Here is a 24,587-nt window from a genome sequence, read left to right as displayed (position 1 = left end):
GGAAATCAAAATCTACCAACTAATAAATAATTTATGATCAATATGTGTGATGATGTTGTGTGATTTGGTTCATGTTAATACACATATCTATGTATCAAGTTCATACAATAAGACATGGATATGGAGACATAGAGTTATCAGTTATTGAAAGAAATCATATTTCACATTATAATAAATCATAATTAATAATTAATAATAATATTTATGATAATATTACATAATTATAAATATGTATATGGTAATTTTATTGATGTACGACATGATTATATAATCAGATTTAATATAGCTGAAAATGAAATTGTGAAAGAGATTTAGACTCAACATAGATTAGTGAAATTAATTTGTATTGAAGAGGTTATAGGAAAAGTAGTTTTCAACAATGAAAAGCAGATGAAGCTTAAGTTTTTAAGGTATGTGTATTTTACAAGTTTAATTTTAAGATGTTGATCGTCTAATATAGTTATTTGTTCTAGAACAATAAATAATAAGATAAAACAAATTGTTCAAATTCTATATATAAAAGTAAGATATTTATAAATAGTTATAAAATGATAAATGAACTGTTCAATATGAAAAGTTTGATTGAACATATATTGCCATATTGCTTTGATAAGAACAAGCCAACGTGTATGAGGGCAAATGGACCTCCATGGAGAACAAGACTTGCGTTTCTCAATACTTGTTGATTTGCTCTTCTCAAAATATTTTAACTTTTTTCTTTATGATTGACATTAGGCATGGCCACGGTCCGGGTTGGTCCGGTTCCGTTCCGGTTCCACCCGGTTCCGGTTCCATTTGGAACCTGTCGCGAACGGTTCCGGTTCCGGGCGGTTCCAAACGGTTCCTTAGCGGTTCATGAGGCGGTTCCGGCGGTTCCAACTCACGGGACGGGCGGGTCGGACCATCGGTTCCATTTTAATTTTTTCTTTAAATTTTTGTATAATAAAAAAATACTATAATATCGCGGACGTACCTTTGATGATTACTTGATTATTAGCGAAATTCATTGCATGTCAAGTTGTCATCGTTATTGAAATATTTACTAAAATGAATGGAAAAAAATTAATTAATAAGAAACGAATCAATGATAATGTCGATAAAGATGATTAATAAAAAAAGAGGGAGAAAATGGACTTGAACCTAGTACCCAAATGAATACTAAGCTGCCTACGTATCCCGAAGGAATCAAAGCCCACGTAGTTCTTTGTCATACCTTTTATTTATAGTTGTTGAGTGTTGATTCATCGTTGTCGCTTGTCGGATTGATCCTATTCGTCTTCGTCATCATCATGTGGTTGACATTGATTAGATGCTTCCGCTGACTCTCCTCCTGACGATGATGAAGTTGTATCCATCATCATCCATGGATCATCATCGTCGTCTTGATCATCATCGTTCCTTAGTCCTTGTGTTCGTATCTCCGCTTGGTCCCAATCTTTCTTGCAAACACATATTTGAATACTATGTGGAGCAAGACGAGATCGCTTTTCGTCCAAAACTCTTCTACCTGCACTAAAAGCAGACTCCGACGCAATAGTTGACGCGGGAATTGCAAGGACATCCTTTGCAATTCTCGATAAAATGGGAAATTTAACAGATTTTTCTTTCCACCACTCCAAAATATTATAGACACTTGGGTCTATTTCAAAGTGGTGTTTTAGATAACTATCTAGTTCTAAAAATGTGGTCGAGGAAGAAGAAGATCCTACAAAACTATCATCTTGCGTCATATTTTATCTAATAAGTTCCATTCCCTACATATCTCTATTAATCTATATTTTATGTTTTCGCCGGTGTGTCTTTCTGGCATAGTCTCAAAAGCAATTATTCTTTTTTGAATAATCCAATTTCGATCTATCCAGTGTGCTGTTACACACATATAAGATTCTAAATGTGGGGGAGCAGACCATATGTCAGTTGTTATGCTAACCCTACCATTAAACGATTTAAACATTTCAACTAGGTCATAGCGCATTGATTCGTATAATTTAATTGTTCGTCTTTTAAGAGTGTTCCTAGGGATTGCTCTAAATTGTGGTTGCAATTGTTGTCTAGTGAGACGCTCATATGCCCTACTTTCACCGTGGTTAAAAGGCAATTCATCGCAAATTACATACCTAGAAAATTCATCAATCATGTCATTACGATTATATCTAAAAGGCATACCTGTGTTGGGAATGTCCCATTGTGTCTGTCGGCTTCCACTTGTGGTCCCGCTGCCGCTTGATGCATGAGTTTCTTTTGTGATTCCATGCTTCTTTGCCAAATGTTTGTTAAAAGATCCCGTTCCACCACCTAACACGTATTCACAAAACACAATAAATAAATGTTTATAAAATATGAATATATAATGTATGAATGTATTATGTATGTATAAAAAACTTAAAAAGTATTTACCTCTGGCGAAATTGTATGAAACTAAGGGCTTTACTCCTTGACTTTCACAAATTTGACAAGTGCATAGGAACATATCTGGATTCTCGGTTGGTTCTTTTGTGAAATACGACCACACATGTGAAACAGCTCTACCACTAGGAGGTGGCATTGCCGGAAAAGGTTGTCTTACTGGTTCATCTTCATCTAAATAAATAATTTAAAATTATAAAACTATATTTAAATAAATAAATAATTTAAAGTTTAATTAATTTGAAGAATAAAATTATAAAACTAACCGATGGTTTGGAAATTGACTCGTTTACCACGAGCTTGTCTTTGTTGTTGTTGTTCTCCTTGTTCTTCATGTGATCTTGTTGATGACTGTCGAGATATATTTATCCCAATTGGGGTCGTTGGTTCCTCTTCTTGTTCTTCTTCTTCATCAATTTGTATTTCTCTTTCCATTTCTTCTGCATAATTATGTAACTCCGGGTCGTACCCTTCCGGATAATTATGTTCATAATTATAATTACTAATGGAGGGTGTTGTTGATACCGACGGAGTAGAAGTGGCCTTTCTTTTGGACGAACTGGAACCTCCCAATGATTTTGCCACTTTAGTAACTTTTTTGTGGCTTTTTTCAAAAATGAAGACATGATTGATAATATTGAAGTAATAATAGAAATATAGAATTAAGAAATAAATAAATAATTAATTATGTAACTAACTAAATTAAGAAATAATTAAAAGACTAATTATTTAATTAAGAGAATAATTGCGTAATTAAAGAATTAAGTAGAGAGAGTAAGTAGAGAGAGTAGGAGAAGAGATGAGTTGTGAATGAAAATGATTGAAATTGATAATTATTTATAGGGGAAATTCCAACGGCTAGAAAACGGTAATAAAACGGCTAGTTTGACCGGTTCCGGTTCCATGGAACCGTTGAGCCGGTTCACCCGGACCGGTCCCGGTTCCGGGTCCATGGAACCGTTGAGCCGGTTCAACCGGACCGGTTCCGGTTCCGGTTCTCTGGAACCGCTGGACCGGTTCTCCCGGACCGGTTCCGGTTCCAATTCGCGGTTTTTTTTCCCGGTTCACAACGATTTTTTCCGGCGGTTTCACGGTTCCGGCAACTTTTTTTCCGGCGGTTTCACGGTTTCGCGGTTCGGGGCGGTTCGGAACCTGTCGCAAACGGTTCCGGTTCCAAGCGGTTCGGGACCGGTTCGGTTCCGGGTAACCCGCCCCGTGGCCATGCCTAATTGACATAGAAGTTGAATGTATTTTTGTACCTAACTCATTCTAAGAACGGTGTTGAATCACAAATATAACACCCTATTTCGTTTTTTATTAATTATTTATGATCTCAATATATGTTAGAATACATTCCAATATATATAATACATTCTCATATTAAATCCTATAAACACACGCATTTATATGAGATAAGTGATGGATTTTCGTGTGTTGGGTGAACATGATTTTATAGATACACAGGAAATCCTTATTTTTTAAACATAGAATAATTAAATTTAAAAATTTGAAAAAAGTGTATGCAAAATAAGTGAATAAAAAAATAAAATAATGAATATTTAAAATTCACAACTAATAAGTTCATTTTTCAACATGTACCCTATCAAATAGGTGTACACCTTAGCCTCTTTGAGTTTAAGGCAATTATCAAATGACTAGCATCAAGTGCAAGTTTAACTGAAATCAACAATACCACCTTGTTCAAATAAGCCAATCAACTAAGCTTGCACCTAAAATATTATACAATAAGTTACAAAACGAAAAAAATAAAAAACTTGGTTCTAAAACTACGTCTCAAACAAATACCTAAAGTATAATCACTAACTAAATCCAATTTACACATTGATCATTTTTAACTAATAAAAAGTACTTTGTTTATATAAATTTTTACTCTATTTTTAACAAAATAATGTTAGAAAAATTACGTAGAATAATTCAATTTTTTCATTATTTTCTTATAATAATCACACATATTGATTTTATATGAATAATCCCAACTTTGAAGGGTATTTTCCTAGAATAATTTCGGTAATAAGATGACTTGTTATAGTAAGTTTTATTTTTTTTAAAAAAACGATAAATTAAAATAAAATGTCAAAATATATTCAAAAAATATTTTAAAATAATTTTGATTTTTTAATATATGTAGAATTTTTTTTGTAAATTTTCAAAATTTTTCTAAACTTTTACATTACTTTTTAGTTTATTTTTTTTAGTGATTATCTACTTTAGCAGGTCATCGGATTACCTAAATTTACTCTGAGATTATTGTAAAAAAATCATAAAAAAATTAGATTATTCTAGATAATTTTTCCAATAATATTTTTCTCTACAATCTATTAAATATCATAGGAAATCTAGTTTTGTGTGATTCAAATCAAAGATTGTAAAAAGAATCAAACTTGACACACTCCATGACATAATCATATCCTAATTTCTAGTGAATCCCCCCATAACCAAAACTCCCAAGTCCCAAACAATGAAAAATGCAATCCTAACATTAACAACAACATTGAATTGAAAAGCCTAATAATTAGTCCACCGATTGACAATCAAATGATTTCCCATTTCTCTCTTCTTCACTCCCCTCTTTCTCGTTCGTCTCTTTCTCTCTCTTCTTCTTTCACCTCTTTTCGTCGATCTCTCTTGTCACAAAAACTCCCCTTAAAAAGCTTTTCTCTTATGGATTCTCAACAAAGTTCTTCTGTTGAACAATTGAGTGAAGATTTCAAGAATCAGAAGCTAACCCACCAAAGTAATCGCACCAAATTGAAGCTAGAAGAGCTTAATTGGGATCATTCTTTTGTTCGGGAATTGCCGGGTGATTCTAGGGCTGATAATATACCTCGTCAGGTTTTGCTTCTTATAATCTCGTTCATGTTTATTTTTTTGGTGTGTTGTTTGTTTAGCTTGGTTTATTGAAATTTAAACATTTGTTGGTGAAAATTTTGATTTTTTGATGTGGGTTGAAGTAATTTGGATAAAATTATTGTTTTTGTGGATTGGGTTTTGTAGATTTTGTCTAGCAGGGTGCTGTTATAGTTTATAAGCAATGATTTGGATTTGATTATATTGGATGAAAGCTGTTTTGAATTGGGTGTTGTTGAATTTATTAAGTGGAGTGTTGTAGACTTGTAGGAAATGATGTGGATTGATGTAATGTGGTTAACATTAGTGTTTTTTCTTGAAATGGATGTTGTAGAGTTTGTTAAATTTGAAACCAGCTAGAGTCTTTGTTGCTTGAGATGATGTGGGTTGGGGTAACTTGGATAAATTCAGTGCGTGTTGATATATAGAGTGTTATTGTAGGAAATGATATGGGATGAAGTAATTTGGACATTTTAGAGTTGTTTTCAATTGGTCATTTTAGAATTTTTGAATGGAGGTTGTAAGAAACGACACTAGTGATTGCAAATGATTTTTTGTTGTTTTAAAACTGATAGTAGTTGTTAGAGTTACATTTTGGATAATGTTGTTCAATTGGGGACTGAATTTAACTTAATTGGAGCTGTTCAAACCGTTGCTACTTACCATCAAGGGGATAGATAACAAGCTAGGCTGATATGGAGAAGCTCCCTTAGGTTTGCGACAAATTCTTAAATGAGACGGAATCACGTTGAGATAATTTCTATTGAGCTGACCCAATATACATTTTGTGTCTTGAAGTGATCAATGATTACTTACAATCTTAAAATGACCAATTATAACCTTAAAGTTGAGTCTTGAAGTGGTCATTTATAATCATAAAAGAGATCAATTAGTGGACTAATTATTTGCGCTTATTTCATGGTGAAACAGTCTCATACAAGACTTGTTGTAGGTTTTCTGCCAAGGGAAGGAGTCCATATGTGAGGTTTGTGATAGGAATTGAATCTCGTAGCCTCACCTTTGTGCTTGTATGTAAAATTTTTAGGCTACAATTGTTGCTCGCATCATGGGCCAACATGCATCTTGAATTATTTTCATGTTAAATCATACTTCAGATTGATTTGCTATCCACGAATGGGGGGTACACTATCATGCTTACCCTATGTAGTCGGGACTCTTCGTTAGTATCACGACTTTACAGTCCACTAGAACTGGATGCTTACTTGCCAGCATATTCTGTCTATCCTGCTTTTCACAAATATTAAGAACTTTTTTTCATGTAATAATGAAAGTTGAGCCTCTTGATCATAGACGGAAAAGGCTCGCTAGAGCTTAGAATTATGAGACGATAGTTAGAAGGTTGGTTACGTTGTTACACATTTTTTCTGGGTTCAAGTTGGCAATAGACATAGCCCTTTGAAAGACATGATAGTTAATGTGACTTGCATTACTTGGAAATTCCTTTTCTGTATATTTGGATTGAAAGCTTGAGCTCTTTTATTTTCTTAATTACCATTAATATTGTTTATATGAGTTGTTATTATGTGCTGATATTTTGATATTGTTTTGGTCGTGTTATTATTTTATTTTGATGCAAGTTTTGATCTTGTTATTGATGCTATCAGTTCTTGACTTTTGAATTGTCTTCCTTTCAGGTCTTCCATGCTTGTTATACAAAAGTTTCACCCTCTCTAGAGGTGGATAACCCACAGCTTGTTGCTTGGTCTGAATCAGTTGCTGAATCTCTGGAGTTGGATCCTAAAGAGTGAGTGTTCGTTTACTTTTGCTATGTGAAAATTGAAATCCAACATTTCATGTCCATGATAACTGACCTTGATGTAGTATTTCTGAGTGTTGCTACCATATTGATACTTTCTATATGTCTTCATCTGATCTGGGGTGTTGAGGAGAAAATTTCTTTCTTTTACTATTCCAAACAACTGCAAATAGCACATTTACCACATTTTTGTCTACATCATAATCTTTTTGTGTGTTGATCAGGTTCGAGCGGCCTGATTTCCCACTAATATTTTCTGGAGTGTCTCCGTTTTTTGGATCGTAAGTAAGCTACTTAAGTGTTGTCTTTTAGAATCCTTGTGGCTATTTTCACTACTGAATTTTAGCATATCCGCACTCTCCCTGATGAAATATCTTCTGCAGATTGCCATATGCTCAATGTTACGGAGGCCATCAGTTCGGTACATGGGCTGGGCAGTTGGGTGATGGTCGGGCAATTACTCTTGGGGAAATCGTGAATTCTAACAAGGAAAGGTGGGAATTACAACTGAAAGGTGCCGGAAAGACCCCATACAGCCGTTTTGCAGATGGACTTGCTGTTCTTCGTAGTAGCATTCGCGAATTCCTTTGCAGTGAAGCAATGCATAGTCTTGGAATCCCCACAACGCGTGCCCTTTGTCTTGTAACTACTGGAAAATTGGTCGTCCGGGATATGTTTTATGAGTATGTGCAAATCACCCATGTTCTTGGCACCTTAGAGCCTAGTTCACTTGTTTCTTGCCATCCATTTCTACAAATACTAAATCAATTCCTTTATTAAAGCTATTCATTTTATAGCTTATGGTCATAAAACAGTTCCATGTTTCCTTAGAGAATTTTTGTATCTAGCCCCTGGTCTTGTTCTCTCTCAAGAAGACACTTTTTTAAACAACTTATTCATTTCTTAGTTATGCAGTATCATTTTGTTTTTTGATCCTCTTCTCATTTTTGCTTGCATCCTTTAAATTTGCAATATGAAAAATACTGACACTGTTACATGATTCACTAACCTTCTTGCGAATCGCGAATCAAAAAAAGTGAAATATGATCGTTTTTGGGCTATTTTAGGTTCGTTTTGAGCGAATCGCGAATCCGAAAAGCGAATTAACTGTCGTATCATGTTACACACTTTCAATAGCTGATTATTGATATTTCATATGCCTTTTCTGTTTTTAACTTAATGTCCGGTTATGATAATGTTTGCTATATGCAGTGGCAATCCAAAGGAAGAACCTGGTGCCATCGTTTGTAGAGTTGCTCCGTCCTTTTTACGTTTTGGTTCATACCAGATACATGCCTCAAGAGGAAAGGAGGACCTTGATATTGTTCGGCTTCTTGCAGATTATGCGATTCGGCATCACTTCCCTCATATTGAGAATATGAACAAGAGTGAAAGCTTATCTTTCAGCACAGGCTTTGGCGACGAGTCAGTTGTGGATCTCAGTTCCAATAAATATGCAGGTTAGTATTGCTATGATGGATCAATGAATTCAGTTAATAAAATTATAGGATTACCTTTGTTTCCAACTTTCTACGGCTAGGTTATATGTATTGAGTTCTATGCTTGACCTTTCGAAAGAAATCATTTAACGAAGAAAAGAAAACGTTGTCATAAAAAAGAAAATGATACTTTGTAATTTTTGTTGAATGATACATATTTTTTTATTTATGATTGGATCAGCCTGGGCTGTTGAAGTTGCTGAATCTACTGCTTCACTGATTGCTGGCTGGCAGGGAGTTGGTTTCACACATGGTGTAATGAACACCGACAATATGAGCATCTTGGGTCTTACGATTGATTACGGTCCCTTTGGGTTCTTAGATGCGTTTGATCCTAGTTATACCCCAAACACGACCGATCTTCCTGGTAGAAGATACTGCTTTGCAAATCAACCTGATGTAGGCTTATGGAACATCGCACAGTTTTCTGCAACCTTACAAGCAGCTAAATTGCTAGAGGAAAAGGAGGCTAATTACGTCATGGAAAGGTACTTCTCGTGCATTTGAATCTCAAACTGGTTTATTAATCACTAAACAAACTGATGATTAATGGGTATAAATAATCTTCTGCAGATATGGAACCAAATTCATGGATTATTATCAGGCAATCATGACAAAAAAACTTGGATTGCCCAAATACAATAAGGATTTGATTAGTAAACTTCTTAACAACATGGCGGTCGATAAAGTTGATTACACAAACTTTTTTCGACTTCTTTCCAACATTAAAGCTGACCCAAGTATTCCGGATTCTGAACTGTTGAAACCCTTGAAGGCAGTTCTGCTAGATATTGGCCAGGAACGCAGGGAAGCATGGACTAGCTGGATGAAGTACTATGTGCAGGAGGTAAATATTTCGCATAACAGCCTTCTCAAATTATTAATGCATCAATTTAAATTTCTAATCGTGTTTCTCCTTATTTTGTTTTATGATTATTCTTCGAAACCCTTCATAATCCAAATCATGTCTGTTGTATAAAAGAGCGACTTTTTGGGAATGTAGAGCGTATAACCTAATGAAAGAAGTTTTAATCAGCTTTAAAAATCTCATATTTCGTTTATCATAGAAAATTCGACCTTTGCATCATTTTTTTAATAAAGGGCTTTGTCACTTGTAACGGTTAGATTTTTAAAAGGAAAAATGATGTTGAAGTTCTTTTAAAAGCATGATGTAAAGGTCGGAATTTTTGTAAGATAAATGAAAATGAGATTTTTGAAAGCTAATCACCTAGAAGTGGGATATTTAGAATTACAGCCGGTCTTGTATGAGACCTTCTTACCGTGAGACGGATCCATACAAACGGCCCATTAGCGAAAAACATTAAAAAAAATGAAAACTAAACTCCTAGGAAGTGTTTTTTTTTTTTAAAAAAAAAATAAATGTATATATATTTTTTTAATAGTTTAGACTGATCCAATTGAAGTCATCTCAAGGTGAGACGACCTTAATAGAGAATTAGTGGTAGAATTATAAATTTCTTCCTTTTTAGTGCATTCATTGCTTTTCAAATTCGAGGCTTATCCTTGTCATTCCCGCATCTTGTTCCTTACTTGGGACTTACTTGATTGCTTATGTGGGAACCAAAGTAAACTAAAGTATTGATGAGATATTCTATCTCTTTTCTCTCAGCTGGCTTCTAGTGAAGTTCCTGACGAGGAGAGGAAAGTTGCTATGGATTCTGTTAATCCGAAATACATCCTGCGGAATTATCTATGCCAAACTGCCATTGATGCAGCTGAGCAAGGGGACTTTAGTGAGGTACGACAGCTATTGAAAGTCATGGAACGACCTTATGATGAGCAACCCGGGATGGAGAAATATGCTCGCTTACCTCCGGCCTGGGCATATCGGCCTGGCGTTGGTATGCTATCCTGTTCTTCCTAATCGACTTTTTGTGACTTGGTCTCAATTACGGAACGACATATTCATCAAGGAGCGTACAGATCTACTTGTACATAAATAGTTACCATGTTGTTTCTTTTTCTTGTTTGAGGTTAATCTAGACCTAAGCTTCTCTTTTTTTCCTCGGTTCACAAGCTCAAGATATATGCACCATTAATCATTATTGTTGCGATATCACTGTAATACCCTAGTTGTATTTCTATTGTTTTGCATTAGTCTACATTTACATGATTTTTGCGGTTTTTTTTTATATATTTAGTATTGACAGTAAGTGATGTATACTTTTTATTTACGTCAAGTTAGAGTTGATGATTGGTACAAATTGGTCATCGAGTTATAAGTAGTAAAGACGGGTCAAGTCTTTTATGATTACGTACAAGTCTCATATCCACTCAATTTAGCGGTGGCTATAAACCATGTTAAAGGCATTAAGTTCACAATTAAAAAGCCAATTAAGTCTCCAACCTATTTTCGTGTTCATTGACCTTTAGGATTAGTTAATAATGTTTGATTTTTATCTACACATTAAATAAGCTTTTGAGGTTTCGCTTCATTTTGTTCGACTTTTTTTTCATCAATTGACTTGTTTTCCATTATCGGGGGATTGACATTTTTAGTGCTTGTGGTGGCTTAATAACGAAGGAAAATCTGTAAAAGTATAAATATAAAAACATCACATCAGAGGCATTAAGTTTCGTAAACATGTTATAATATGTGCAAAAATGCAATATGAATTTAAAAAATACCGCAAAAAGAAAAATTAAAACTAAAGTAACTATAAAATGAGGCTAACTAACCACCATCGTCAAACAAAAAAGCCAATTGTTGAACGCCCAACAATTGGGCTCATAAACTACGCCTACTATTTATAGCTAACATCTTAGAGATGTTTTGTAAATTAATTGGCTGTTTATTCGAAAAAAATGGGTCTATAAGTTAAAAACCAACAAAAATATCTAATACTAATAGCTTTTCAACAACTATTTACCAAATAACATTTTTGACTATTTGACCAATCAACGAGCCAAAAACCAACTAAAAAACAAATGTAAAAGCCAACCTCAACGTCCCTAGAATTCATTTGGAATTACTCTTTTAGCCACTTCATTTTCTTTTGCCTACTTCAAATAATCCTCATCCTCGTTAACAATTCCTTTTTTTTTTCTTTCTTTTCCCCGCCATTTCTTCGCTCCATTGTCGCGGGCCTTCATCAACACTTCATCGCCAGACGCCCGGACAGCAGTCGCCATAAGCAGGTTCACCCGTCATTTTTTTGCAATTGAATGCTAATTCACAGTTTAGTCTCCATTTATTCCGCAGTGAAAGGATTCGAAGTCAACTAATCAAAATTTAGTTATTTATTTTAGACATTAGGGTCAGACATTGTTGTTGTAATCCTGAAAAATTGAGGTTGTCTTTCATGTTCGTTTCTCTTGTTTTATACTAAATTTTTTTGATGCTTATTGTTGACATCATGGTACTGTGTTGGAGGTAAATTGTGGTTTCATCACTTGGAAATTTCATTGGGTGGTTTTCTGGTTCACCTTTGATTATGGGTACAGGCCTACAGGGTACTTGTATGAATTATTATTTCTAAATAGGGTCAGGGACTCGGGTAATCTTGCATATAATTGTTTAGGTTCTGGTTATTTTACTTATTTTTTTGAAAATATGTGGCCTTATACGAGTAATTATACTAAAGTAATATTAATGTAAACTAATATCTAATGCCTATCATATTCGAGCCTTGTGCATGTGCTAAGAACAATCTCGGTTATTAAATGGGTTGTGCTGTATTGGTGTCTGTGTTATTTATCCCTTTTCATTGTATGAATGTTGTGTAGCTAATGAGTTTATTAGGTTTTGTTGCCACTATAGTAGTTGTGTTCACACTTGGGGGTGGGGGGTGGGAGTGGGGGTGAGGGTGAGGGTTTGGGTAAGGGTAAGGGTAAGGGTAAGGGTAAGGGTAAGGAGTAAGGACTATGGACTTGTACTCCTTATTTAACCTATAAGCCCGAAGAATAGATCCTATATGGTTATATAGTTTGGAGGAAAATGTTTCTCTAGAATAATGTTTTTCTAATTACTGTTGTTTGGTTCGACAAGGGTGGAAAGGAGTTTTTGATCATGTTGTAAACAATTTCCTCCAAAAATGGAAGGATGATATGGAAAACTATCCGCCAAACTAAACACCCTAAGTGAGGAAGACAAGAGAAGGGATGATTGGGGTTCTAGCCATCTGACAGTAGCCTGGCAAGGCAGTGAAAGGTTTGGTGAAAGGCAGCCACCAGCTTAGGTGTGGAGAAGGGAGTCTTGTTGTTGAGTGGTCGGAAACATCAAAAAATACTTTATTACGTTGATCTAGTCGAATAAATGGCTAGCAACACGATGAATTAAATTTCGTTTTTACTGACATTTTGTGTTAATGTTGCTTAATTTACTAATCTCCCTGCTCATTGCGAAACGCTAGATATAGTTTTTGGCCATTTCGGGTCATAGCAGGTGAGTTTATTGCAAATTCATACGACTTACGAGAAATTAGATAGCAAAGTAGGTAACTATGATTGGTGATTTATTGATTTTCTCATCTCTTTGTGTTTAATTGTCGGAATAGAGCGAGTTTTACTCATATCTGAATTCCGTTGTTTGTATTTAAGTAGAATTTAAAACTAATAAATAAAGCTCTTTAGCTATGAACTTTCCTTTGCTGGAAATTGGTTGGTGTCTAAAATATTTGGAATCGACTTTACTGTTCATATCAAATATGTCAAATGTTAAACTGTAAGTCTCCTTCACTGCTACCTTTGTTTTCATGATATATTTTAGGATGTATGAAAGGGACCTATTAATTACAAGTCATAGGTATGGGATTAAGATTACTCTTAAAAACCAGGCACAATTTTATGTCAACACTCAAGACTTTAGACTCAAGACTCAAGTTGCCTCTTAATTTATTGTGGATACTTGCAAGGTTCTTAAAATTTAATGTTGTCACCTTGCCGGTGTGTTTTGATTGTCTCTTAATGAACTTGAGATTAAGTATTGCGTCAGAGTACATGGTTCCTTGGGAAGAGATTACCAAACTCCTTGCACATTGGCTTTGGAGAAACTAATTTCACTTCTTAGTTGTAGTTCTTGATCCTAGGGGCTTCCGCATGTTGTTAGGGCTTGGGATGTGGCTTTACTTGGCTAGGAAAGCTGCATCTTTCCCTTATGGAAAACTGTCCTCATTGATAATACGTATTAAGTTGCATTTCACTTGCACTCAATCTTATATTTCTTGTTAACTCAGTTTGTCAATTTTAATGTTTATATGACATGGACATGGTTTCCAACTTTGCTTCAGAGATTTGTTTAGGTTGACGTCAATGACAACTGTGATGGTAATTACAAGTTAGTATGTTTAGATATAATTTCCTTTTGTTAAGTGAATTGGTTCTTTGTTAGAAGTTAGCTTAATTCGTTGTCATTTGGATATTGCTTTTCTTACTCTTTTGGGAGGAAGGATTGCAAGGAGTGCCTGGATTTGCAGCTATCTGTTGGATTGGCTGCTATTGCATTATATGCTCATTGTTTCAAAAGTTTGTAAGTCAATTTTCTTGTAATTCACAGAGAATGGGAGTTCGTCGTTGTCTTGAAGCTTGGAAGATGGGCACTGTTAACTACTTGAATGCACTCAAGCTTCAGGAGAAGTTGGTATCCGATAGAAAAGGTCAAAAGATAACAGATACTCTTCTTTGTTTGCAATATCCTCCTACATATACGCTAGGAAAACGTAAAACTGACCATAGTTTGTTAGTTCCCGAGACTGAGTTGAAAAATATGGGAGCTGAGCTTCACTACACCCAAAGGGGAGGGGACATCACATATCATGGTCCACATCAGGCCATATTGTATCCCATAGTATCTTTACGTGATATTGGAGTTGGTGCTCGAAGTTATGTGGAAAAACTTGAACAAACAATGATTGACCTTGCATCTATTTATTGTGTGCAAGCCCGCCCCGGAGAAAAAGGTGAAACTGGGGTATGGGTTGGAGATAGAAAGATCGGTGCTATTGGTGTTCGCATTCAATCTGGGATCACATCTCATGGTTTGGCATTCAACATTGATCCCGATATGGATTACTATAAGCATATTGTCCCTTGCGGTATCTCAGATAAAGAGGTCACATCTTTGAGAAGGGAGACAAATTTGGAACTTCCTACTGAAGAAGTGATTCAGAATCAGTTAATACATTGTTTTGCTGAACAGTTCGGGTTTAGTCTCGTTTTGTTAGACAAAACTGAACGCAATTTTGAATGAGTTTTGTATTTTCCCATTATATCGATTTGAAATTTACCCTTGCATTATACTGTTTTGATTATCCTAAGTGCAGAGCTAAGAGCTAAATTGTATCCCATATTGTATCCCATAGTATCTTTACGTGATATTGGAGTTGGTGCTCGAAGTTATGTGGAAAAACTTGAACAAACAATGATTGACCTTGCATCTATTTATTGTGTGCAAGCCCGCCCCGGAGAAAAAGGTGAAACTGGGGTATGGGTTGGAGATAGAAAGATCGGTGCTATTGGTGTTCGCATTCAATCTGGGATCACATCTCATGGTTTGGCATTCAACATTGATCCCGATATAGATTACTATAAGCATATTGTCCCTTGTGGTATCTCAGATAAAGAGGTCACATCTTTGAGAAGGGAGACAAATTTGGAACTTCCTACTGAAGAAGTGATTCAGAATCAGTTAATACATTGTTTTGCTGAACAGTTCGGGTTTAGTCTCGTTTTGTTAGACAAAACTGAAAGCAATTTTGAATGAGTTCTGTATTTTCCCATTATATCGATTTGAAATTTACCCTTGCATTATACTGTTTTGATTATCCTAAGTGCAGAGCTAAGAGCTAAATTGTTGAACTGTTGATCACCCTACAAAATGATCCAATGGGTGCAGAAGCAGATTAAAGAGGAAATGTTCTTTACACTTCTGTTTCTAGGAGCTTAAGATCGACTGCTCATATTTTCAATGGGATGCTTGTTTTCTTTTAGAGCATCAACTGCAGATCTAACAGTAAGAGTAATGTCATCTTTTTGTATGAATACTGATCGATGGACGCGATCAGAAGTGCTGGAGCGACAAGAGACTTGGTGTAAGTTTTAATATATATGGATGTAACTTCATATTTTTTCCTTCGCTTATGCTGTTAAAGTGTAATTTTAGGTTCTTTGAGGCTACAATAATAGCAATAGTAATAGTAGTAGTTATAGTAATAGTACTAGTACTAAATAATAACAAAATCACTCTCTCACATCCGGAGCTTCTCTCTCTTGCGATCCCCATCCCCGTGGTTCATTATCGCTGCCCTAGCATGGTTGAACCGCATTTAAGCGTGAGGGAAATTGGCTTGATAGTATTTTTGCTAGCTGCTAATTTTTGTTTTTGGTTTCTTTTGAGTCCTTCTCGGCTTTCTCTTTCTTGTATGCATATGAAGAGTGTGGCAGGGGATTCCCTTCCTAGAAGGTGGGCCCTCTTCTCACGTCTGATGCAAATTGAGATGGAGTAGGCTATTTTTGGTCTTTGGTTTGTATTGTTTTTGTTTTGATTAATACATTTCTTTTATTTCTCCAAAAAAATAATAATAAGGCCGGGGGGGGGGGGGACAGACAACTGAGAAAATTGACTGAATGTCATGTGATCAGTCAGTCACATGAGGGATGTCTATTTAAATTTTTAAAAGGCAAGGAAATCAGACATGTAATGCCTGTCAATTCATTATCACATGATAAGCAGCTTCTTAGCTCTGAGCCTTGCACGAATTTGAGGGAAGGCCTTTGATGATGATTTAGAATATTTAAATTTTTTGATCATTTGGATAATTGGAATATTCACGTGGAAGATCACTGGAACGTGATTCATGAAGCCGACCCCGATCTTTGGGATCTAGACTTTGGCATTGTAGACTGCACCCGAGTTTCATATTAGAACAAGCTTGTTGACGCTGTCAAAGGTATATTTCTGTATATTCTTTTAGAACTTTAGCTATGTCTAATGTTGCTCGGGCCCCGAGCTCTTTGTTTTCAAAAATTGTGTTGGATCCTCGACACTCGACATGGGTATGCTTCGATTCATAAATTTGGACCAAAATCAGAAAAACTGTCGGAAAATAGCCGGTTTTGACAGTTACACACATACTTAGGGTTGACACAATTACCCAAAGTCTAGGTAAAATTGGAGTAGTCTTAAGATACTTGTTTTTTTTTTTGACCTACTTTTGTTTGATTATTCAATCTTATGGAGTGGGTGATAATTGTTAAGCTAAAACCCATCCATTAGATGAGCAGGTATCAAATTTATGGCATCGAGTGTATCTAATATCTTGACCTTGTTTTTTGTGGAACAGGAAGCAAACCAGATACATGGAAAATTTAATATAAAAATAAAACATACTGAACTGGCTTTCAATATTTATTTATATCCTGTCATAGTTTCTTGGTCAGTCAGTCTTTTATGTCAGAAAGTTACATGGCTATATTCCTCCCCTTGAAGTCAAAACCCGAGGAAATTCGCGTCGTATTTAATACTTGTCGATTGTCATTTTTTCTAAACTGAAAAGTCATGAAAGTTTCTGTTAAAGTTCTGTCCATCGTAACTGTCGTGATTCTGATTCACTGTCTTACGGGTTTATTCTTAACGTTGTATCACCATCAAGGAATGAATCTTATAACGGAAAAAAGCAACACAAGAAGATTGCTCACTTCGCTTGCACATAATATTTCAGATTTAAACCAGTTGAGCGGAGCAGCAAAGGAACCTGCACAAACTTCTCTGTCGTCCAGTTTGAAGAAGGCGCCAAAAAGTGTTATGAATCCTACCCAGAATAAGTTTCCTTCTCAGTGTTAGTCTTGATATCAAGTACAAAAATCATATTTGATTTTCAGTTTTCTTTCTTTTTCTCTCTTTTTTTACAATGAACATTTTTATAGGTCTGCATTTTTTGTCAATATTCTGAAGAAGAAATAGATCGTTTCAGATATTCTTGTTAAATGTCCTAGTACTTGCCATTCTGAAGGTTTTTGTTTTTAATTTATTGTAATTTTTGTAGTTTTTGTGAAGAAATCAAATGGAGATTAGATTAAGTGTAACTATAGTATCAAGAATTGTTTTGAGAAAATATTGATACTAGTGAAGTTTGATGCAGCAACATGATACTTTTAACTTCACAAGAAGTTTGCATTTTTTATTTGATGAATCTCAGTCCTTACTTCTGTTTCAAAATCAGTTAGCTACTTGATATTGACTGCATGCATTTATGGGAAATTCTATTAATTTTTTGGAAAAAAATGAAAGAAATGAAATTATTCTTGTTATCCTAGATCACTTGGTTTTAAATGGTTAGTATTTTGTTACTTTTATATGAAAGCAAACCAATATACTATCGTATTATTTAATGTGGAGTATGCTTTGGTACTTGAAGTGGGTTCTGGAACATTGTGTATTACTCTTCGTTTCCTTAGATGACATTGAGCATTATAATTAAGCTCTGTGCTACAAATGGTTCTGGTTCACTTTTGTCACGGCTGGATAACTGTGTTGCTCCATTTACTACAGCTCTCAATCTCTGTTTTTTCATATTCTCAGATTTAGTCTTCACAGCGTTGAATTTTGGCCTTCTGGGTAGTTCTCTGTCTATTTGAACACACACACACACTCTCTCTCTCTCTCTCTCACACACACACACATATATATATATCAGTGTCACATGATTCGCTAATCACTTCGTGAATCGCAAATCGAAAAAGCGAATTATGGTCAGTTTTAGTCTATTTTTGAATTCTGAGCGAATTGCGAATTCGAAAGGCGAACTAACTAACGAATTATGTTTCACTGATATATATATATTCGTTTTTCTTTGTTTTGCTTGCTCTATGTGAAGCTGATGATTAGAGGAGAAAACAAAGAACCAGGAACCGAAGGGGCTGATGGTGAAGGAGATGAAACCTGTGAAAAGTAAGAGATGGCTTCTGATTCTGGTGAATTCCTTCATCAACTTAGGTAACTGATTTTTGTTAGCGTACTCATAAGTCATAACTATTTAGTCAGTGTTCTGGTTACGAAAGCAAAAAAAGTGGGGGTCTTGACTTTTTTCCAATTAGTGCGGTTTAGTTTTAGTTAATTTAGTCTTAAACTTATCCGACCTTAATATTGTGGGGTTAGCCTCAAGGATTTGGCGTTGTTGTTATTGTGTCTCAAGTTATAACACAAGAATGAGTATCCCTAGTGTGGCTTAGTCAATGGCTCGCTTTTATAGTTCTTGTTATTGGACCATGATTGAATATTTGTTTTCAGTGGTCTATTATAGATCTAGTAGTCTCAACTTTTTCTTGCTCTTGTTCTTGTTCTTGTTCTTGCACCAATTTACAACAAATGTGTACCCCTGTATCCTTGCGATAACAAGTTGTTCCCCGGTGAGCTTGGATCCCATGCATAACAAGTATACTGCAGACTGCTTTATAATCAGTATATATTGAAAGTTGGAAGTGTTTCAAATTGATTCCTCGAGTGTGTTCAAAATCAGCCGGTTAAATCAGGTGATGGTCAAAAGCTGAGAGCCCTTGATCAGCCCAGCAACGGAGAGGTTGAAGACGAGTAAGTTCTGTTCTTTCATTCCTTTGTTATTTTTTCATTGATTTAATCGATTTAGTTATGCTCTTCTGATCATTTATGATTTGCATTCGTGTGCAAGGTTGAAGATCAGAACTCGAATGTATCATCATTCATTTTACACTATATTTTAGCCTAAACTAAATACTCCATGGGTCTCTAAAAGTTTATCAATATTGATATAACTGATATTAAAATATTTATTATTTTAAGAAAGTATATATTTTTTCATATACTTGGTTTACAATACCACAAATTTATCTTTAACAGATTCCGACAAAAGTCGCAATTCTTACTTGATTTTGATTTTATTAAATGCCTTCATCCTTTTTAAAAAAGTCTTTGAAACTTTTTTTTCCCATCCTCTCTCTTAAAACCTTGTTATTATTTTGCTATTTCTCTTTTATTATCATAATCGTAAAATGTCTCTAATTTATGTCTCTAATTTTGTTTTTAAAGTTTACTCTTTTGTCTTTAATTGAGATCCAGTTTATGGTTTAAAAAGCCATTATTATTAGAAAATGATGAATGGGGTAAAAATTAGACTCCATTGTTAATTAAATTTAAACCTCACAAAATAAAATGATAAATTGCCATCACAATATAAAATTCTCTCTTCTAATTTTTTTTCTCCTTTTTAGTCTCTTAAGACGAGGGATTACTATGTATAAGTCATAACTCAGTTTAACTCTTAATTTTAATGTGAGCTTGAATTTAACTTTATATGCATATTGAATCAGATTTTAAGTTGACATGAGATGAAATAATATTTTGAATAAAAGTAAATGAATTAAAATCGAGCTCCATATTTGAGTAAAATAAATAAAATTGATTTCAAATTTGTGTAAATGTTCAATTTAAGAAAACAAAAAGCATATTTTGTAAATCATCATATACAAGCGGGTTGGCTTAAGTGGCGTGCAGTCACCGCAATGCTATGTGATAGGAAATTTCCAAGCAAGTTAAAAGGAAAGTTCTAACGGGCGGCAATCAGACCGGCTATGCTATATGGGACCGAATGTTGGCATATAAAGAAGATTTTTGAACACAAAATGAAAGTTACAGAAATGCGTATGCTGAGGTGGATGTGTGAGCATACATTGATGGATCGAATTAGGAACCAAGATTTTAGGGACAAATAAGGAGTAGCCCCTATATCTGGAAAAATGTGCGAAAATTGATTGAGGTGGTTTGGGCATGTGCAGAGAAAGACTTTCGACGCCCCTGTGAGGAGGGTAGAAAGCATTATAGTAGAGGTTAAGAGGAGTCGAGGAAGACCCAGAAGAACTTGGAATAAGCAAATAAAAGTTGACTTGCATGAGTTAAACCTCTTTGCGGACCTGACTAGGAATAGAAGTAGTTGGAGACGCCATATCCATGTCTTAGATTTCTGATGTCTTAACCTCTTGCTTTTCTTGTTTCCTTTCTATTAGTTTTTTGTTTTCTTTTTGTAGTGGTTCTGCTTTTGTTTTATTTATAGGCCTCTAAGTTATCTTTCCGTGGTTATTATGTCTATTTATCTTCCTAGAGCCGAGGGACTTCTTTGGTTGCGCTCTCTTTTATGGGTATGAGTTGCCGCTGTCTTTTCCTCCGCAGACCCTGTCTATTCTACAAGCGAGATACACTGGGTAGGATGATGATGATGATAGAAAAGCATTTTTTTTGTGCTTATGAGCTTTGTGGGGAATATCATAATCTCCTCTACCCGTACTAAAAGAAGCTAAAATCAACAAAAATATTGCTTTGAATTTACTCTATTTTATTTAAAAATTTTTTTGCTACACTTTATTTTTGATTCTTATGATTATTCTATTTTTTTTTATTTCAATCTCATATTCTTCAATTTACTTGTTTATTTATCTTATCCTCCCACTATAAATAATTAAAGTAACTTTTGCTTATTGTAGCAAACTTAAAAGACTGAAAAAATATAAAAAAAGAGTTGGTCTTGCATGAACTATTGTAGGTTAATGAAAGGTGCACAAGAAAATTTTGTAGATTAAGTTCATTTTTGACTACCCTTCACTATTCTTCCTAAATCAGTGCCATTTATATTAAGCTGTCTCATTGGCCTTGAAGAATTTGTCGATTATTATTCAAAGTAATCAAAATCATTTCTCCATTTTGGGCGAAAAAGTCTCGTGTGGGATGGGATATCCACGGTAGAATTTAAAAGACGTCCACAGAACCACAGCCACACTTTCCATTATCATACTTCTATAAGAAAAGTCTAAACATGGGAAAAGACCAATTCAAACTTTAAATCATCATACTTCATAGATAAATAAGAAATTAACTTCTCCATAATGACCCCAAAAGTTCAATTATTGTGACTTAGTATAAGAAACTACTCCCCATTTAGGGTCTAGAATACAAGTGCAAAACGATGAGACGGTCTTAATTTGTCAAAAACTAAGCACGCGCTGTTGTATTAAAGATTTACTGCACAATTTAATAGAAATGTGAGAAATTGATTAGAGAGAATTTTCAAAGATAAGCCTTCATTACTTGTATGGTAGTGAGACTACTGACTTGAGAACTAACGAATTAGTATTTGACAAACTGGAGCAAAAGCCATATCTTTAGCACTAGACTATACAATATGTTCACTACTCTTACCTTCAAGAGCAAATTCTATATTTGATTATCAGCCTTTTCTGGTTCAGAACACAATTTCATCAGAAAAAGCTTATAATCACTTGTTCTAGCAATGACTAATCCTCTTTGTTGTATCATGTCCATTATAACAGTACTAATACTCTTATTGCCACCAACTGTTTCTGCTCAAACAAGGGGAAATATACCGGTCAAGAAGTTTCTAAGAGCTAGCAACAATGGTTCACAATGGCTTTCTCCATCAGGAGATTTTGCCTTCAGGTTTCATCAGTTGCTCGATCACAATCATCTCTACTTGCTTTATATCTGGTACGCAAAGATACCGGATACAAACATTTGGTATGCAAATGAAGGAAACCCTGTTCCTCAAGGATCAACCGTTACATTAACTGCTAAAGAAGGCTTACTCCTCGGCGATCCTCGGGGTTTTCACATATGGGATACGTCTGATGATTTAAGTGGTGCTGGAGATGTTAAATTTGGAGTTATGAATGATACGGGAATTTCATTCTCACAAGTAAAAGCAATTAACAATCCAGTTTTGCAAAGTTTTGATCATCCAACAGACACTTTGTTACCTACACAGATTATGAACCTGAACGGGTCTATTGATTGTTGACTTTCAGATACTAATTTCACCAAAGGAAGGTTCCAAATACACTTCCAAATAGATGGGAATCTAGTCTTTAATGCCAAGGATCCGAATATTTACACTGATGACGGTAATCCTTATTTTGCAACTATGACATGGCAACCTCCAAAACAAGGTAAGCAAGTGATCTATAACGAGTTGGGGAGTATGTATGTTGTGGCAGCAAATGGGTCTGTGCTGTATGATTTCATCCCGGAAGATAAGATAGTTTTGGGCAGAGATTACTACCAGAGAGCCACTATGACCTCCGATGGCATTCTTACGTGGTATTATCACCCAAGAATGTTTAGCAAAAATAATGGGGTTGGATGGACCAAGATTTATATACAACAAGGTAACATCTGTTCTGTACGATGTGGGTATAACAATATTTGCAGCTATGATGAAGTGGTTCAAAGTGTCAGTTGTGATTGCCCACCTACTTATTCACTTATTGACCCTGATGACAAGTATGGCAGCTGCAAGCCTGATTTTAAGCTATGGGAAGAAGATGAACAGGGTGCTAATGTGGAGTATAAGCTAGTGCCACTTCAAAAAACTCAGTTCACTAGATGTGATGGAAGAATTGAATCTATCAGTGAAGAAAATTGCAAAAGTTCTTGTCTTAACAATCGCTACTGTGCTATTGTTACATGGGCGACGGATAAAGAGGGTACTTGTTGCAAGAAGACACCGATGTTTTCTGGTGCAGATCAGACAAGTGATGTTGGGAAATCTGCTTGGTTTGGTAGGCAATGGTTCATCCTCCACTGTCCAAAACATTCCTTCTGCTTTTATTCCAGAAAACAAAAGCAGGGTGAATACTGTAGTTTATTAGTTGGCTCTGTCTTGGTCAATTTCGCTCTACTGATTTTGGGAATTTTCTTCATCTACAACAAGAAACAGCTCAGAAGCGCTGACAAAGTTAGCGATGAGTATAATAATGTTAGCTGTTTCAGCTACAAAGTTCTTGAGGATGCAACTAATGGGTTTAAAGAAGAGTTAGGAAGAGGGGCTTTTGGGGTTGTTTACAAAGGTATAATAAGAGCTAGTGGTTCCTCAATTCTTGTAGCGGTGAAAAAGTTGGACAGGATTGCTAACAATGGTGATAAAGAGTTTGAAACTGTAGTAAATGTTATTGGCAAGACTCATCACAAGAATCTAGTCCAACTTGTCGGATTTTGCAAGGAAAATGATCAGCGGTTGTTGGTATATGAATACATGAGCAACGGCAGCTTAGCAGATTACCTATTTGGTGATCAAAGGCCAGGCTGGGTAGCAAGGATCAAAATTGCACAAGGGATAGCCAGAGGTCTTGTGTATTTGCACGAGGAGTGCACCACACAGATAATCCATTGCGATATAAAGCCTCAGAACATACTCATAGACGAGCATCATAATGCTCGTATTTCTGATTTTGGGATGGCAAAACTTTTGGCTCTGAATCAAACTCATACAAATACAGCAATCAGGAACAAACCAGTCACAACCAAGGTAGATGTCTATAGCTTTGGGGTGCTTTTGTTGGAAATCGTATGTTGTCGAAAAAGTGCGAGTATGGAACTCTGAAGACGAAATTGCGATTTTAACAGACTGGGCGTTTGATTGCTACCAATCTAACACAATAGAGAATCTGGTTGATGGTGATATGGAGGCATTAGCTAACAGTCTGCAACTATACAGGTTTGTGATGATTTCGCTTTGGTGTATCCAAGAAGATCCCAGTCTACGACCGAATATAACAATGGTCACACAGATGCTTGAAGGACATGCTGAAGTGCCTGCCCCTCCTTGTCCAGTTTCATTTTCTACATCTAACCCCTAAATGATATCATCCTTAGAGGAAATCTACTATATGAAGTTCTTCCTAGTTTTATTTGTTCTTCACAAGTGTGATACTTGTTCATAACTCTTTTGGTAGGACCAAAGATTATAATTATTTGTTTTTGAATTTTAATGGACTGTGTGCAATTCTTATATACTTGCAGTTGCAAATGTTGTGATACACTAGTCCATGTCCTTTCTGACAAGATCTCAAGTACTTCCTCCGTTCCTATGAAATATTCTCACATTAAGTCAAATACCAAAATGACTAAGTTGTTGAATGTTAGACTTTTTAATTGACTTGTTTGACTAACTAAAAGTGTTATCTTTTGACAAATGATTATAAATTAATAAAGTAACTTTGGCATATAATATCAATACCAAAGGGACTAAGAAAATGATACT

The 24,587-nt window shown here is 35.2% G+C and overlaps 4 protein-coding genes and 1 pseudogene across 5 annotated transcripts; 4 read left to right on the top strand and 1 right to left on the bottom strand.

The window, feature by feature from the left end:
* Positions 1-1,176: 1,176 nt before the first annotated feature.
* On the bottom strand, positions 1,177-3,142 carry LOC130828894 (uncharacterized). Of its 2 annotated transcripts, none has more exons than XM_057694925.1 (4): positions 2,673-3,130; positions 2,398-2,580; positions 2,167-2,295; positions 1,177-1,507 (listed from the first exon to the last, which is right to left on the bottom strand). In XM_057694925.1, the coding sequence occupies exons 1-4, from the start codon at positions 2,839-2,841 to the stop codon at positions 1,269-1,271; spliced, it is 720 nt and encodes a 239-aa protein (XP_057550908.1). In that variant the 5' UTR covers positions 2,842-3,130; the 3' UTR covers positions 1,177-1,268. The 2 variants fall into 2 exon arrangements, with proteins under 2 accessions (XP_057550908.1, XP_057550909.1); XM_057694926.1 differs by having other exon boundaries at positions 1,274-1,512; positions 2,673-3,142.
* Positions 3,143-4,705: 1,563 nt separating this feature from the next.
* LOC130797216 (uncharacterized) lies at positions 4,706-10,684 on the top strand. Its single transcript, XM_057659714.1, has 8 exons — positions 4,706-5,259; positions 6,930-7,039; positions 7,276-7,332; positions 7,435-7,734; positions 8,264-8,511; positions 8,732-9,038; positions 9,124-9,397; positions 10,181-10,684. Exons 1-8 carry the CDS (start codon positions 4,963-4,965, stop codon positions 10,433-10,435), a joined length of 1,848 nt encoding a protein of 615 aa, XP_057515697.1. The 5' UTR covers positions 4,706-4,962; the 3' UTR covers positions 10,436-10,684.
* A 152-nt stretch (positions 10,685-10,836) lies between these two features.
* Positions 10,837-14,789, top strand: LOC130797217 (octanoyltransferase LIP2, mitochondrial-like). The gene is made up of 2 exons (XM_057659715.1): positions 10,837-11,709; positions 14,066-14,789. The coding sequence occupies exon 2, from the start codon at positions 14,069-14,071 to the stop codon at positions 14,756-14,758; it is 690 nt and encodes a 229-aa protein (XP_057515698.1). The 5' UTR covers positions 10,837-11,709; positions 14,066-14,068; the 3' UTR covers positions 14,759-14,789.
* On the top strand, positions 14,789-15,271 carry LOC130797218 (octanoyltransferase LIP2, mitochondrial-like; the record flags this gene model as incomplete). The annotated part of the gene is made up of 1 exon (XM_057659716.1): positions 14,789-15,271. A coding segment is annotated over one exon (483 nt), but the record flags the coding sequence as incomplete, so codon positions are not given.
* Positions 15,272-21,821: 6,550 nt separating this feature from the next.
* LOC130828445 (G-type lectin S-receptor-like serine/threonine-protein kinase LECRK3) lies at positions 21,822-24,315 on the top strand (annotated as a pseudogene).
* The last annotated feature ends 272 nt before the right edge of the window (positions 24,316-24,587 follow it).

Source organism: Amaranthus tricolor, chromosome 12, assembly GCF_026212465.1.
Source record: "Amaranthus tricolor cultivar Red isolate AtriRed21 chromosome 12, ASM2621246v1, whole genome shotgun sequence".
In the NCBI taxonomy this organism is placed as follows: domain Eukaryota; kingdom Viridiplantae; phylum Streptophyta; class Magnoliopsida; order Caryophyllales; family Amaranthaceae; genus Amaranthus; species Amaranthus tricolor.
The sequence above is the reverse complement of the archived record's forward strand: the minus strand, read 5'-3'. Positions and strand labels throughout refer to the sequence as shown.